Below are 17,563 nucleotides of genomic sequence, written 5' to 3' on the forward strand. Positions count from 1 at the left end.
CCATATTATATGGAAGGCATAGGCAAAGACAGAGAGCAAGAGTATGGCAGCTGCAAAGATATTCACTTTTAAGTCCCTTAATCCCACCAATTAGACAGAGCCAAGGGGATTTAAGAAAGAAAAGAGGTAGGTTCCTGATACATACATAAAGTTAACAGCCAGTCAGTGCAACAGGAATAAAGCTTCACCAGGCATTTATACAAACAATTGTATATTTTAATTTCAAAATTTAAAGGTAACCACAATTGTATGTTTCCCTCACAACAATAAAATCAGAAGCAGGAATATATAAAGATGGCAGCTTTACATTTCAACATTAACAAACCTTAAGTCAACTATTAAAATGGATGCTATTCTTAAAAGATAATGTAACAAATGAACTCAAAAAGCAGTAGCAGATACATCAATATCTTCCCCACCCCAGACTGACAAATACTCCACCGCAGCACAAACAGCCAAAGCAAGAGCAACACAAAGTTTCACTGCACAAAGGAAAACCAAAAAGGAATCCTCCCTTCCCCCATTACACTCTACTAGCAAATCACCCTTTTTTCATAAAGTTTGTCATGCAGTTACAATTAACAATTCATCATAAGAGTAAAATGATGTTTGTATTACTTTCTCCATCTAGAACTGACATCTAGAAGTGTTAAAATTCTTGTTTTCTCCAAGAGGACATTCTTAGTGCCAGACCATGTTCCCTTTTGCAATGGTAATCCAAACCAAAAAGCTCCGAGCATCGGGCAACTCAAGCAGCAGAAAGTTAAACAAGTCCAACTTGACTACTGATCACAAAAAATACTCTGTAAGATATTGTATTCTTGATCAAAAACTAATACAGAGGTTGCTCTAAGGTGGTGAGTAAAAAGACGCAGAGGCTTTCAAACAGGATTATTTTATTCCTTTGTTTTTAAATGATCTTTCTACAGTAATGGGACAGAAAGCAGCAGCAAAGAGGGGAAGGAGAAAACAGTTTAGAATATACAGCACTTCCTTTTGGGTTGAGTTTCCGGAGGCTCGAGGGCAGCTAGGATAGCCTCATCAAACACATTCTTCAGACCTCTCTACAAGACAGAGGGGAGGAGAGAGAATAGCAGCCAGGTTAGAGGATTAGAAAGACTAGCAGGTACAATAGCAGTCTGGATTAAATGAGGTGAATTCACAGGAGCAAAGTGTTTTAAGAAAAACAAATGCCAAATGCTAGATCTTAAACCCAATACTGGAAAGTAGATAATTCCAGTAGTAACTTCATCTCAAAAGAAGGCTAAATGAGCAGGCAGACAATTTTTAAGAAAATATGGTATGTTGACTTCTAAAGTAATTACATGCTGAAATCTAATATTGCAATATTTTAATGAAAATAATGCCAGAGGAAAAATGGATATGTACACACAAGATGGGTAATTAAGTCTTGTAAGATTCCCCCAGTATTTCTATTGAAAAAATGACATATATCCTTTGTAAAAAAAAAATTTATTTTAGGCTTATGTGAATTCATCCCCTGAATAACTGAAGGACACATACAGCAGACTAACAGGCATGCTACATGTTTCTAAGTTTGGTGACATATCTGGATAGAATTAATTAGGATTTCAGAGATCAGTTTTCCCAAAATAAAAAGGTTCAGACATTTAGATGTGTTCACTATGCAACCGTAGCAACTGGGAGGAGTTTAAAGAATGGATTCTAGAAAAAGCATACACTTCAGTTATTCAGCAACGTTATTAGAGCAAATAACCACCACCCAAGTTATAAGAAAAAGAATGAAGTCCTAGAATGAGTTTTAGCAAGCAGTACAATGCTTTAAGATGCCTGCAAGGGTTATCAGAGCATAAAGCATGGAGTGAAAACAAAGAATACTATCGGATCTATAGGAATTAAGATGTAGAAATACACTTACACCTCGGCCAGAAACTCCAACGTGACTGTGACTCAGAAGTAGTGGTACCTTGGACCCAGGTCTATAGACTCACCTAAACCTGAAGCCACAGGTTTACCACCCAAAATGGTTTCAATGTTCTTTAAGTCAGTTTGATCCCAAGTAAAAATGATCCCAAAGTCCCAGAAGACAGCTCCAGTGGCAAGTGTTAGCCCCAGACTACCCCAGGTGTTCCCTCCTGACACTTTGGTCCCATTATGGCATCCCAGAGGAATGGTCCCCAAACATTCCATTAGATACAAAATAAATGAGAGCAATCAATGCTTAAAAAGAGTCAAAGAGGTTAAAATGTTTTCTTCTTTCTGCATCATTTATATAGTAGAAATGCTATACAAGAGTTAAAATTCCTCTACAATTCTTTCTAGACCTCTACGATTAACTTTCATAGTCAAATATAAAAGGAAGGGGGGGTGGAAAGGGAGATATAATTTATAAGGAAACAAAGAGGAGAAGAACTATTAGAAACAAAGGTATATCCCACATCAAAAAAGGAAATGCTAGGCTGGGTGCTGGTGGCTAAGGCCTATAATCCTAACGACTTGGGAGGCAGAGATCAGGAGAATCACCCAAAGCCAACCTGTACCAATAGTTCAAGAGACCCATCTCAAAAATAACCAACAAAAAAAAAGGGCTGGCAGAGTGACTCAAGTGGTAGAGCACCTGCCTAGCACAATAAGGGCTTGAGTTAAACCTCAGTACTGAACATTAAAAAAAAAAGAAAGAAAGAAAAAGAAAAGACATCCTTTCTTGCTTTTTGTGGCCAAACATCAAAAACAGCCTTTGAAACAAAACTAGCTTTACCCACTATTTATATGAAGAGTTTAGTTTTATAGGAACAAATACAAAATGAAGTCCTGAAAGTTCTAGCTCCCACACATAACCACAGACCCCATTTTCTATGTTCTCCTCCTTGAACTCCTAATATACTGGCTACATAGCCTTTTAAACTTTTAACTCTCTCACTGGGCATGGTGGTGCATGCCTGTAATTCCAGCACTCGATGCTGAATCAGGAGGAATGTGAGTTTGGGCCAGTCTAGGCTATACAACTTAAAAAAAAAAAAAAAACTTTCCAATTCTCTGCAAAACTATTTATTATATACACCTGTTGACACTGTAAAAATTATGTGGGATTTGGATGCTTCATAAGCAGGATCCAGTTATCTAAAATAAGCTTCATCAAAGTGACCTAAAATTGGGTCTACATGGCCTCCATTTTCCCCCAAAGCAGCCCCTATTTAGAGAACAGAGGGCATGTAACAGATGCACATGGAGTCAGTGTCTAGCTATTTGACTCAGATGGTCCACACACATCCTTCTGCCCTTCCCCACACTGCCACACTTTTCAGAGGATGGTTCCAAAACACAGAAAAACCAGGCTTTTTTTTTTTTAAATCTCAGTCTGTGCAACAAGAAGACACAAATCCTTCTCAACTTTTAAATATCTGCTTTTACAATGGGATTAAACTGCCAGGAAAAACTGGGCTTAGGAGAACGTGTTTAAATATCTAATATTAAGCCTTAAAGTTACCCTGTGGAATATTCTTTTAAGCCTAAAAATTTTTTATCTTTATTCAACCCAAGACCAAATTGGGAGCTCATTAAATTATGCATTAAGCCCTATATACTAATACCCAGTGAAAATCTAAAATAGCACAATTACATGCCATTTACCCTCGTATACATATACTCAAGAACCCAATAGTGTCAAATTGTTCATTTTCAGGAAATTGTAAGCAAAAAAATATAAATGAACTTAATTATTAGTAGCCTCTATTTTAATTACACGTCTGTTCATTGTTCAAACTTCAAAGCATCAATACCAGTAGACTACAAGAGGTCTGTGCTAATTACTTCTGTAATTCTTTCCTTTGCCTCCAGAACAATACTCAAACAAGGGAATGTAGCACCACTACAAAGCTGGAAAAGACTGAACACACAAGCCGGTTACAACTCTCACTAACAGCTCCCTGTCCTCAGTCTGAAGTTCCCATTAAACTGTAAGAGGAGTGCCAGTCACAACACTCAGAAGTGGCAAGAAAAGAGATCCACATGAGGAAGGAATGCCTCCAAAACATAGTAATAGGCATATTAGATAAAGCATGACTGGGAAATATGACAGAAATAGCCCACACAGCCTTCTTTGATCTAACAGTCTCAAATATTGGCTAAATCTCTGTCCCTGATGAATTACCCCAGAAAATATGTGGCACATCAATTGTTGAATCTGGCATGAAAAAAAAAGAAAAGTCAGATCTATTTAAATGAAAATTTAACTCTCTGGGGAAAACAAAAATCATTCACATCCTCTCTTGTAAGTCTCTGTTATCTGGACCTCTCCTGTAAGGTTTGTTGTTGTTGTTTGTCTGTTTTGTTTAAACACAGCCTTGACCACTTCAAATCATTCAGTACAGCTACAACACTGGAGCTAACCAACACGAATTTTAGAAAACAACAATGCTCTCCATAAACAAAAAGGTCATTAGCAAAACAACACATAGTATGAAGCCAGGCATATCCTTCCTGAGCAGCTTTAGGTGTGTGCTGCTGAGCACTGTTAGAAATAACCTCTGTATCCCAATACTCCTTGAAAGTACACAGCCATAAATAAATCAATATGGGTTCCACACAACTCTTACCTGTGTGAGCGCAGAACATTCCACATACTTGACAGCCTTCAGATCACGTGCCAGCTTTTCAGCAGTCTCTGGAGTGATAGGCTTCTGTTTGTTCTTGGCAAGCTTCTCAATTGTAGAGGGGTCATCTCTGAGATCAATTTGGGTTCCAACAAGCAAGAAAGGAGTCTTTGGACAGTGGTGAGTTATCTCAGGCACCCACTAAAGAAAAGGTATTTTAAAAACATACCTTTGTTAATCCACAAACCTCTAAAGTCATTTATGACAGGTCAAAAGAAAGTCTGTGACAACCTTTTTCAGGGGAAGAGTACCTGACCAACTTACCTTTTCTTTCACATTTTCAAATGAAGACGGAGAGACCACTGAAAAACAGACTAGAAATACATCTGTTTGTGGATAACTCAGTGGTCGTAATCTGTCATAATCCTCTTGCCCTAAGGAAAAAAATTGCAGAGAAATCAGCAAATCAGTCTTGGTAGCCTTATGGCATTAAGATCAGTCAACAGATTAAGCATGCAGATTAACAGCACACTGATCACTAACCACAAAGCAATTTCCCTTAATAAAATAATGGATTAGTAATCTATTTGGGCAATATCCTTTCTCAGCTAATTCTATTTACATATGTCAAGAAATTTGCTATTATGTTATTTTCTTTTATTTTTAGTTTGTAGCTATCAATCTTAGTAACCTAACAATAATGCAACAATAAACTTACTACAGATGTGGTTACAAATCAATCCTAGTCAGATCTGGTTACAAACAAATTATAAAGGAAATAAAAGAACTCAGTAAAACTCTACTGACAAAATCTATTCCCCATCATTACCACCACCACATGTACATGTTTAGTTAATGTTAATTGGCATACAAGATCGGTATCTGAAACTCAGAAAGTCTAGTGAAAAAAACTGGCAACAATCAATGGATACTCCCCCCAAAAAACAATGGATATTCAAAAAGAACATTTAGGAATTAACCTAGGAAATGAAAGATTTGTACAATGAAAATTATGAATACTGCTGGAAGAAATTAAGGAAGACATAAATAAATGGAAACATATCCCATGATTATGAACTGAAAGACTTACTATTGTTAAGATATCAATGGCTACCCAAAGGAACCTATAGATTCAAAGCAATCCCTACCAAAATCCCAAAGAATTTTGTTAGAAATAGAAAAAAAAATGAGATCTCAACAGATCCCAAATAGTCAAAACTATCTTGAAAAGGAAGAAAAAGGCAGGGAGCCCCTATTTCCTGATTTCAAAACTTACTGTAGTAATCAAAACAGTAGCATAATGATGTAAAGCAGACATATAGACCAATGCAATAGAGAGCCAGAAATAAATCATCACATATATGGTCAAGTGATTTTTTGATAAGGGTGGCAAAACCATTCAGTGGCAAAAGGACACTCTATTCAACAAACAGTACTGGGGGTCTGGTGGAGTGGCTCAAGTAGTAATAGCGCTTGCCTGGCAAGCATGAGGCCCTGAGTTCAAACCCCAGTGCCACCCACAAACAAACAAAACACAGTGCTGAGGAAACTTGATACCCACAGGTAAAATAATGAAGTTGGGGGCTGGAGGTACGGCTCCAGTGGTACAGCATGGCTCTGAGTTCAATTCCCGTTTCGTGGGGGGAGGGGGGTTATGATCTTATACCATATACAAAAATTAATTCAAAATGAATCAAAGACCTAAATATGAACTAAAAATTTCTCAGAGAAAAAGCTTTGTACTATTAGACTTGGCAATTTTTTTTTAACATAACACCAAAGGTACAAGCAACCAAAGGAAAAACAGTAGACAAATTAGAATTCATGAAAATTCAAATTTTTTATCCATCGAAAAACAGTATCACGTCTAGGGGTATCACTAAGTGGTAGAAAGCTTACCTTAGCATGCACGAAGCATGGGATTGATCCACAGCACTCACCCACCCCCCAAAAAAAATCAACAATAGTTTGTCTAATTCACCATTCCCATTAAATCCAGACACTTCCTCAAAGTGGCAGTATAATATGCTCTGAGAGCAGTTTGTCAGCTGACAGACAGTAACAGGGTAATTCATGAAATGAAGAAAGATCCTAAAAGGCTATCTTTCTGAAATTCTTTTGGTTAATTGAACTGATAAGAGACTACAAAGACAGAAGTTAGAAATTAAGATGCACAGTCACTGTTAAAAACAAGCAAGAAGCCCTGGGCCAGTCCCCCAGGTGTTACAGCCCCACCCCCACAGCAGCAATGATCACACACACCTCCCCCAGGGGCCGCTGGGGGCGGGGCGGACTGTCCCCAGTGCACCCCAAGTGGTGCTGTGGGGCCCAGGGGTCTGTCAAACTGAGAAAGAATATATGAAAACAATTCCGTTTACAATAGCCTAGGTGTTAACAAAGGATGTGACAACCTCTACAAGGAAAACTATAAACTTTTGAAGAAAAAGATTGAGGAAGACTATAGAAAGTGGAGAGATCTCCCATGCTCATGGATTGGTAGAATCAACATACTAAAATGTCTATACTCCCAAAAGTAATCTACATGTTTAATGCAATTCCCATCAAAATCCCAATGACATTCATCAAAGAGACTGAAAAATCTACCATTAAATTTATATGGAAACACAAGGGGTCACGAATAGCCAAGGCAATACTCAGTAAAATGAACAATGCTGGAGGTATCAAGATACCCGACTTCAAACTATATTACAAAGCAGTAACAATAAAAACAGCATGGTACTGGCACAAAAACAGACATGAAGACCAGTGGAACAGAATAGAGGACCCAGATATGAAGTCACACAACTATAAGCAACTTATCTTTGACAAAGGAACTAAAAATATACGATGGAGAAATAGCAGCCTCTTCAACAAAAACTGCTGGGAAAACTGGTTAGCAGTCTGCAAAAAACTGAAACTAGATCCATGTTTATCACCCTATACCAGTATTAACTCAAAATGGATCAAGGACCTTAATATCAGACCCCAAACTCTAAAGTTGGTACAGGAAAGAGTAGGAAATACTCTGGAATTAATAGGTATAGGCAAGAACTTTCTCAGTGGAACCCCAGCAGCTCAGCAACTAAGAGATAGCATAGATAAAAGGGACCTCATAAAACTAAAAACCTTCTGCTCAACAAAAGAAATGGTCTCCAAACTGAAGAGACCACCCACAGAGTGGGAGAAAATATTTGCCAGCTACACATCAGACAAAGGACTGATAACCAGAATATATAGGGAACTCAAAAAACTAAATTCTCCCAAAATTAATGAACCAATAAAGAAATGGGCAAAGGAACTAAACAGAACTTTCTCAAAGAAATTCAAATGGCCAAAAACACATGAAAAAATGCTCACCATCTCTATCAACAAAGGAAATGCAAATTAAAACCACACTAAGATTCCACCTCACCCCTGTTAGAATAGCCATCATTAGCAACACCACTAACAACAGGTTTGGTGAGGATGTGGGGAAAAAGGAACCCTCTTACACTGCTGGTAGGAATGTAAACTAGTACAACCACTCTGGAAAAAAAATTTGAAGGCTACTTAAAAATCTAAACAATGATCTACCATATGATCAAACAATACCACTCTTGGGGATATACCCAAAAGACTGTGACACAGGTTACTCCAGAGGCATCTGCACATCCATGTTTATTGCGGCACTATTCACGATAGCCAAGTTATGGAAACAGCCAAGATGCCCCACCACTGACGAATGGATTAAGAAAATGTGGTATCTATACACAATGGAATTCTATGCAGCCATGAAGAAGAACAAAATGTTATCGTTTGCTGGTAAATGGATGGAATTGGAGAACATCATTCTGAGTGAGGTTAGCCTGGCCCAAAAGACCAAAAATCGCATGTTCTCCCTCATATGTGGACATTAGATCAAGGGCAAACACAACAAGGGGATTGGACTATGAGCACATGATAAAAGCGAGAGCATACAAGGAAGGGGTGAGGATAGGTAAGACACCTAAAAAACTAGCTAGCAGTTGTTGCCCTTAACTCAGAGAAACTAAAGCAGATACCTTAAAGCAACCGAGGCCAATAGGAAAAGGGGAACAGGTACTAGAGAAAAGGTTAGATCAAAAGGAATTAACCTAGAAGGTAACACCCACGCACAGGAAATCAATGTGAGTCAATGCCCTGTATAGCTTTCCTTATCTCAACCAGCAAAAACCCTTGTTCCTTCCTATTATTGCTTATACTCTCTCTACAACAAAATTAGAGATAAGGGCAAAATAGTTTCTGCTGGGTATTAACTCAGAGAAACTAAAGCAGATACCTTAAAGCAACCGAGGCCAATAGGAAAAGGGGAACAGGTATTAGAGAAAAGGTTAGATCAAAAAGAATTAACCTAGAAGGTAACACCCACGCACAGGAAATCAATGTGAGTCAATGCCCTGTATAGCTATCCTTATCTCAACCAGCAAAAACACTTGTTCCTTCCTATTATTGCTTATACTCTCTCTACAACAAAATTAGAAATAAGGGCAAAATAGTTTCTGCTGGGTATTGAGGGCGGGGGGAGAGGGAGGGGGCGGAGTGGGTGGTAAGGGAGGGGGTGGGGGCAGGGGGGAGAAATGAACCAAGCCTCGTATGCACATATGAATAATAAAAGAAAAAAAAAAGAAAATGTGGTATTTATACACAATGGAATTTTATGCAGCCATGAAGAACGAAATGTTGTCATTTGCAGGTAAATGGATGCAATTGGAGAACATCATTCTGAGTGAGGTTAGCCTGGCCCAAAAGACCAAAAATTGTATGTTCTCCCTCATATGCGGACATTAGAACAAGGGCAAACACAACAAGGGAATTGAACTTTGATCACATGATAAAGCGAGAACACACAAGGAAGGTATGAGGATAGCTAAGACACCTAAAAAACTAGATAGCATTTGTTGCCCTCAATGCAGAGAAACTAAAGCAGATACTTTAAAGCAACTGAGGCCAACAGGAGAAGGGGACCAGGAACTAGAGAAAAGGTTAGTTCGAGAAGAATTAACTTTGAAGGTAACACACATGTACAGGAGATCAATGCATGTCAACTCCCTGTATAGCTATCCTTATCTCAACTACCAAAAACCCTTGATCCTTCCTATTATTGCTTATACTCTCTCTACAACAAAATTAGAGATAAGGGCAGAATAGTTTCTGCCTCGTAGCGAGGTGTAAGGGGGGGTAAGTGGGGGGGAAGGGAGGGGGCGGGGGGGGGGGAAGGAGGAGAAATGACCCAAACAATGTATGCACATATGAATAAAATAAAAATTAAAAAAAAAAAAGCAAGAAATAACACTAAGGAATCAGGTACATTTAAGGAAGCAATTCATTCCTATAATTTGGATGGCCGACAACAAACATCAATACTCTCAGGTGGATATTATTTCACTCTCAAAAGATTTTCAAATACAGTATAAAAGGCTGTCATAAGCTCTCTAAACATGCATCTCACAAGATAATACGTTCTACAAAAAAAGTCTTCAAATGAAACAGAACAATCGCAACAAACACCATATATGGTTTACAAGCTTACAACCTTGGGCATAATAGGAAACTATGGGCTATAAAAGGAGACAAGGTAGGAGTGAAGGAAGACAATCAGCAGACATTTTTCCTCTGAATTCATTCCCTTAGTCTCTTCCAAGCCACCAACATAGCCCCAATTCTGTACAAGGTGTGCACATCAGAGTTTTAACTCAATTAGAGCTGTCTAATGTCTCTGACTCTATTGTACCTTCTATCACACCATCCACTCAGTTGCTATGTGATCATGGATCAACCATCTTTAATATATAATCCTGCTAACTATTCATAAAGGGTAAGTGATTTGCTAATATGTTAATTTCCCAAAATGTCCAAAAGACACACAATACCAGCAACTGTTAAAGATCAAAACATTACAAAAGATATTTAGTTTTCACCTGCAGTATCAAAAAGTCCAAGAGTATATGGCTCTCCACCAATCATAACTGTGACTGCATAGTTGTCAAAAACCTAAAAACAAACAAAAACATACATTAGTTAGTGTGTAAGGAATGGTCCAAAATGGGATAAGCCAATTCCTAAGCCAATTATTTGCTTCCTAAAACTTAATCTTCCCTTAGTCCATTTTCCTTATATAATCGATCTTGCCAACTAACCCCTTGCAGGTTAGAAACAAGCTGTGTCCTGGGATGTCTGCTCCCCAACAAACGAGACAGTCACAAAAGCATTAGATATATCACTAGCAAGTCCTCTAGCTACACAAGATGATGCTTTAAGTCTAATACTTTAAAGACTATGATTTATCTCAATGTTCAATCTGATTTCTAAGAATTTATTTCTTCATAGATCATTTGTTTTTAACCTAGAAATAAAATCTCCAGTTAGGTGCTGCTCATAGCCTGTAATCCTAGCTACTCAAAAGGCAAAGATCAGAAGGATTAAGTTCAAAGCCAGTCTGGGCAAATAGTATGAGAGACCCTATCTCTGGCTCATGTAGTAAGAGTGCCTGCCTAGCAAGCATGAGGCCCTGAGTTCAAACACCAGTGCTGCCAAAAAAAAAAAAAAAAAAGGAAAATATTCCACACAAAAAAGGTTCAAGTGTTTGAATGCCTGCCTAGCAAGCAAGCATGAGGGCCCTGAGTTCAAACTCCAGTACTGCCAAAAAAATCTCCTGGATTCATGATAAAATTATCTTTCAAGGTCCCAGACAAGAAGCCCATTTGAGAGAAAGTACTCCAGAAAAATGTCCGAGAAAAGGCTGGCATTGAGAATTTCATTAATAAAACTCATGATGGGCTGGGGGCCTAGTATGTGCAACAACCTGGGTTTGCTTCCCAGCACCACAAAATATGTTACTGGGTACAAACATGACTTAACACGTCTTCTGTGACTAAATGCTCTATTTGTAAATAGACCATAAAATCCTTAACAAACTCAGTATCTGCTAACATTGGTTGTACTAAGTTATTTATGAAAACGGAAAGTAACAGCACTAAATGAGAAAGATCTAACACTAATTCATGGACTCCTTTAGAATAAAAAGGCAATGTTTTCATATTTAACTGCAGTTTTGTCAATACATAAAAATTTAATTTTAAATGATTTTTTTAAAGAAAAGCAGAAGTGTTTTGCATGTTGAGACCAGTCGTACTTAACCTTTGAGCTTTCTACTCTATTTTCTGGCTGTTTTCATGTATCGCTCAGGAGTTTGTTTAAACGTAAGGAAGATGGAAGTAAAGGCGTAAGGGAAATGATATAGTTAAAGAAAGTCAGTTCTTGTTAACAAGAGCAAAAAAATGGAATGAATGCTTAAGTTCAAGTTCTCAAACTACACAGGTTATTTTCTTAAGTCACACTTATTCTTAAGTCACACTTACTCTTACTCAGAAACGGCCCTCATTTACTGAACTCTTCATACACAAGCCTGGACTAAGAATCAGAAAAGCACCAGATGGCAGTGGTAGTCACCTAGAGTCTCAGCAACTTGGGGAATCTGAAGCAGGAAGATCTCTTGAAACCGGAAGCTAGAGACCAGCCTAAGCAACATAGCAAGATCTCATCTCAAAAAGCAAACAAAAATCATTAATATTATTTTTTTTTTTGGTGATACTAAGGTTTGAACACAGGGCTTTGTGCTTGACAGGCAAGCATTCTACCATCTTGAGCTACACCTCCAGTCAATTTTTTTTTTTAACTTTAAATGAACCACAAAAGCTGTGTCTATTGCAGACATACTTTTTCTTTTTTGTGGAATTGGGATTTGAACTCAGGGCTTCACACTTGCTAGGCAGGTGCTCTACCACTTAACCCACATCTCCAGACCCTACTGCAGACTCTTAAACTAGTGTTTGATTACTTAGATGTCAAATCTAAGTAATCAAACCTAAATTCACTCATCCAAAGGAGATGAATATGGTAATCAGTACAATCCTTAAGCTCTAAGTTTCTGTTCTTCCATAAATGGAAACTCAGTTTGTGGATGGGTACAAATATGCATTTTTATACCAAGTCTATTTCCATAATAACTTAAAGAGGCACCATGGGTATATTATTTGCTTCATGGTCTGTTTATTTACCTAACTAGGCTCATTTGAAATTTTATTCTACCATTATTCCACACACACACCCCCGCCATACACCTTATTCTATTTCCAGTGATCCACATACATATATACATATAAAACATCCAGCTGAGCACCAGTGGCTCAGGCCTGTAATCCTAGCTACTTGGGAGGCTGAGATTGGGAGGACTGAGGTTCCAGGCCATCCCAGGCAAATAGTTTGCAAGGCCACATCTCCAAAGTAACCAGAGCAAAATGGATAGAGGCTATGGCTCAAGTGGTAAACCACCTGCCTTGCGAGTGCAAAGCCCTGAGTTCAAACCCCAGTGAAAGAAAAAAGAAAAGAACAAGCCTAAATAAAACATAAAAATAAAACCAAATAAAAAAAAATTAAGTCATAAAACAAACTTAAGTAACTTAAATATTCTAAAAAAAGAAAGTCCTGTCCTCGACAGAGCCAGTGGCTCACACCTGTAATCCTAGTTACCAGGAGACAGAGATCAAGCAAATAGTTCTCAAGACACTATCTAGAAAAAACCCATCACTCAAAATAGGGCTGGTGGAGTGACTCAAATAGTAGATCTTTGGCCTGCCTAGCAAGCGTGAGGCCCTGATTTCAAACCCCAATGCCACAAAAAAAAAAACAAACTCCTGTCCTCACTTTGAAACAAGATCCACATATTGCCTAAACCCCTTACAGCCTCAGAATGTCTTCTATTTACACTGTTCCCAAATAGGCCTGATCAAGTATGGGGTTTTGTCTCTTAATGTTATGTTCAAATTCTCTCAACTCGAAGAAACCTCATCTTCCTTCTTCCTGTATCCTCAGCCTAACTCCATCACTCTGTATCATCACAGACTGCCATTTCCAATTAACATAATTACCAAGCCTGTACTCCCCTGCCTGATAATGCTTATGTCTCTGAAGATTAACCTAAAGTATTCATTCACTTCCTTCGTTTTCACTTCCAAAGAATTCTAGTCCATACTAATCACACTTCCAATTCTTTTAACCCTACAATGGCTCACCCAAGAGAGAGAGTTGCTGCCATCAGGCCAACTCCATTTCAGTACATTTATCATAGTTACACCACTGGGTTGATAACTTCAAACAAACACTGGATCCCCAAACATGTGCTTTGACAAGTGAGTGTCAATCTAAATAACCCTCTCATTGTCTCTTAATTATTCCCATCTTCCCTCTACCTTCAAAGACACTGATTTAAAAAAAAAAAAAGCAATTATGGAGAAAGATTCCCAAAAGCTTCTGTCCAAAATTCTCAGTCTTCTCTGTCCCTAAGCAGCAGTTTGGAGCTCCATTACCTTTTTCCACAAGGAGACCTCCAAGCACTCATCAATCATTGGCCAACGTATTAAAAAAAAAAGTCACCTCATTCCAAGATGTAGGGCACACTTCTCCAAATTGAGACCACCACTCTTAGAATCTTTTCTACTGGAGTTGTGCCTCCAACCACTTCTTGCAAACCCTTGTGTCACCCCTTCTGAATTTTCAGCCGCTTAATTTTAAAGTATATAATTTACCCAAAGTAGTCAAGATCTTTAAAAACAGGAAACAAAGGCAGACAACAATTTTCAGTACATCACAAAGAAAGCGTTTTCAAAAGATAGCAAACTGTATTTTCACAACAGAGGAGAAGGTTTTATACTTACAGTTGGTACATATTCAGATGGAAATTTGTTTGTTGTGTAGGATATCAGGAGACATGTTTTACCAACAGCACCATCGCCCACAACGACGCACTTAATTGTCTGCATTTCAGAAACAGTTTTGTATCCACTTTAAATATTTCAAATTTGGTGTTGACCTACAAAAAAGATTAAAGATATTTATTTTATTGATTTATATTTACATCTGTATTTTTTCCCTCAACTAGCAGCAGGTTGTCATTCAGAAAAAGAATGGAACTAGCAATCCTACCAAAAGGAAAAATGACTTGCTCATAGTCACAATAACAAATAAAAGTCAAATTTTCTGTTTTTGAAATGGTTGTTTCAACTTACACATTATTTTTTAAAGTCCAAAGTGAAACAATGAGCAGTTACATTTCTTTTCATAAAAGAAGCTATGAGTCAAATAAAAAAAATTTAAAAAAAAAGAAGCTATGAGTCCAATGCAGTGTGCCAAGTAATAGTTTATGAAACATTTTTTCCTTCATATGTGCACACACATGCATATGTATAGCTGAACATGATCTAGACCACAACACAAAGACAAGTGTTTTAAAGAATGTTTCATTTGCCAGTCTCTAGCAGCCACACCTGTAATCCTCGCTACTCAGAAGACAGAGATCAAGAGGATCATGGTTCAAAGCCAGCCCAGGCAAAGGAGAGACCATATCTTGAAAACACCCAACACAAAAAAGGGATGGTGCAATGGCTCAAGTAGTAGAGCCTCTTTTCAGCAAGCATGAGGTCCTGAGCTCAAAACCCTAGTACTGCCAAAAAAAAAAAAAAAAACAGTAAGAAGAAGAAGAATGGCTCATTCACCGAGCCTTAGAGCTATAGTTACACCAATAGGCAGCAAAGCCACCCCCACAACCACCACCACACCCAGAATATATGAAGAACTGGACAAAGATCAGGGTGATCCCTGGTCTCAACAGCTGCTAGAGACCAGGCTGCCTAGTTACTAGCTCAACAGTCATGGCAAGAAGTCTAAAACCCACATTTTTATAATGAAAATGTCAAATCACTATAAATCATACTGACTTATAAACAAGTAGTTTCTCTTAGTATAGTGCTTCACTTTAAGAAGGTATCGAGGGGCTGGGGATATGGCTCAGTGGTTAAGTGTTTGCCTGGCATGCATGAGGCCCTGGGTTCGATTCCCAGTACTGAAGAAAAAAAAAAAAGGTATCGATTACAAATGCACCAAAGATTTATTGTATTTCATCAACACTGAGATACTTCTATCACATTTAAATATCTCTGAAATCAGAATGTATCTTTATTGAGGGTGCCTTGCATTCACCATTTTTTGGGGGGTAAGGAGATAACTGGGACTTGATCTCGGGGCCTCCACTGAGTCACAATCCCAAGCCCTTTCTGCTTTTAAGTTATTTTTCCAGTAGGGTCTTGCATTTTTTGCTTACTTTTTGATAGGGTCTTGGACTTTATACCCAGGCCAGCCTGGACCTTCAAGTCTCCTACTTTATGCCTTCCATGTAACTAGGATTACACTCATGCCCAGCTTATTTGTTGGGATGCAGTCTTGCTAACTTTTTAACCCAGGCTGGCCTTGAACCTCAATCCTCCAGATCTCCACCTTCTAAGTAGCTGGGATTAAAGGCATGAGGTACCACGCCTGGTTCATTATCAGTCATTTTCCCCAAAAACTTTTGACATCTATAAAATTAAGATAAATGGAATCATGAAGTCAATGAAATACTTCAACAGTTTTCCTGAAAAAAAAATTAAAGCAGGGGGAGGTGGTAGTTTGGAAAGGGTATAGGAGGGTGAATACGGTATAAATACTGTATACACATTAAAGTAAAAAGATACCTGTTGAAACTATTCCAGGAATGGGCGGAGAGGGGTTAAATGAGAATGGCAGAGGAGGTGAATTCAACTATGATATATTTGATATACTGTAAGAACCTTGTAAATGCCACAAAGTATCCCCATCTAGCACAAAAATAAATACATAAAACAAAAATTTAAAAAATGAAAGCAGCCTGTATCTACCTAGATCTTAATCACCTTCCACAGCACTGCGCTTTAAGCACTTGGCACAAAGACCGGCATACTGTGAACCACTGAATGGATGCAAAAAATCACAGAACAAGGGAATATGGACCTGAGCGCCAGTGGCTCAGGAGACACAGATCAGGATAGTGGTTCACAGCTGGTCTGGGCAAACAGTTCACGAGACCCTTTCATGAAAATACCCAACACAAAACAGGGTTGGCAGGGTGGCTCAAGTAGTAGAGTGCCTGCTTAAGCAAGCATGAGGCCCTGAGTTCAAGACCCAGTACCACCAAAGAAAAAAGTATGAAAGTACATTAGGGATGAGTAATCATAGTAAATATACACTCTCCCAACTATCTGGTCAGATGTACACATGTATGGAATTATCAGAACAAAATCCCCTTGTATTATTAATGTATACTAATTCAAAAATTGGGGGGTGGGGGGAAAAGGAGAGGGCAGGAGGGCAGGGAGGAGAAATGGCCTAAACAATGTATACAAATATGAATAAATGAGTAAAGAAAAAAAATAAAATAAAAAAGAAACAGTGAGTAAATAATAAAACTAAAAGGAAAAGAAAAGGGAAAAAATTGTCTGGATTAGACCTCAGTATAACTCGGTGGTAGAGTGCTTTCTTAGCACACACAAGGCCTTGGGTTAGATTCCCAGCACCACAAAAACAAATTTTTTTAATTATTTAGATATTTCTTTCTTTATTCAACTTCCTTTCACTTCTCTTTTTTCCTTTTCATTACCATGCACTAACAAAGCATTCATACTAATAGAATTAAGGATTTAAAAATTCTGATCCCTAGCTTAAATCAGTTACTGGTTCAACCCAAAATTGTTCTCAACTAATAGTGATTACAACAAACATCCAACACGCTATTCTAAACACATTTCATGCTCCCAACAGTCACATGAGGAATGTAGTATATTATCCCTATCTTACAGATAAGATGGTAAGGCTCACTGAAGTTAACTAATTAGGTCAAGGGTATTCAGCCAGTAAGTGGTAGAAGCGGAAATTAAACTCAAGCAGTCTAACACTCCAGTCGCTGTTCTTAAACGTCACATAGTACTTCTTCTCCTGAGAAATGACACTAATAAAAATAAATGTGACCCCTGCTAATAAGCCAGCAGCTAGATGCCCTTGAGAACTGCCAGCAATCAAGAGAAGAATGCAGAAATAAAGACGAAGTAAATAGTTTACTTCCTTTT

General features: G+C 38.1%; 1 protein-coding gene across 5 annotated transcripts in view; it reads right to left on the bottom strand.

The window, feature by feature from the left end:
- Positions 1–17,563, bottom strand: part of Cdc42 (cell division cycle 42) — an 82,191-nt gene that overhangs the window by 1,919 nt on the left and 62,709 nt on the right. For 4 of the 5 annotated variants that reach the window (XM_074081061.1, XM_020177120.2, XM_074081059.1 and 1 more), the window contains 4 exons: positions 14,306–14,460; positions 10,511–10,583; positions 4,899–5,008; positions 4,578–4,775 (listed from right to left, as the gene is read on the bottom strand). In XM_074081061.1, coding sequence (XP_073937162.1) covers positions 4,578–4,775; positions 4,899–5,008; positions 10,511–10,583; positions 14,306–14,410 — 486 coding nt within the window. In that variant the 5' untranslated portion in view covers positions 14,411–14,460. Of the gene's footprint in view, positions 1–879; positions 1,065–4,577; positions 4,776–4,898; positions 5,009–10,510; positions 10,584–14,305; positions 14,461–17,563 lie in introns of those variants that run through there. The other variant, XM_074081062.1, reaches the window with a different exon arrangement.

The sequence above is a fragment of the Castor canadensis genome, chromosome 7, assembly GCF_047511655.1.
Source record: "Castor canadensis chromosome 7, mCasCan1.hap1v2, whole genome shotgun sequence".
Taxonomy (NCBI): domain Eukaryota; kingdom Metazoa; phylum Chordata; class Mammalia; order Rodentia; family Castoridae; genus Castor; species Castor canadensis.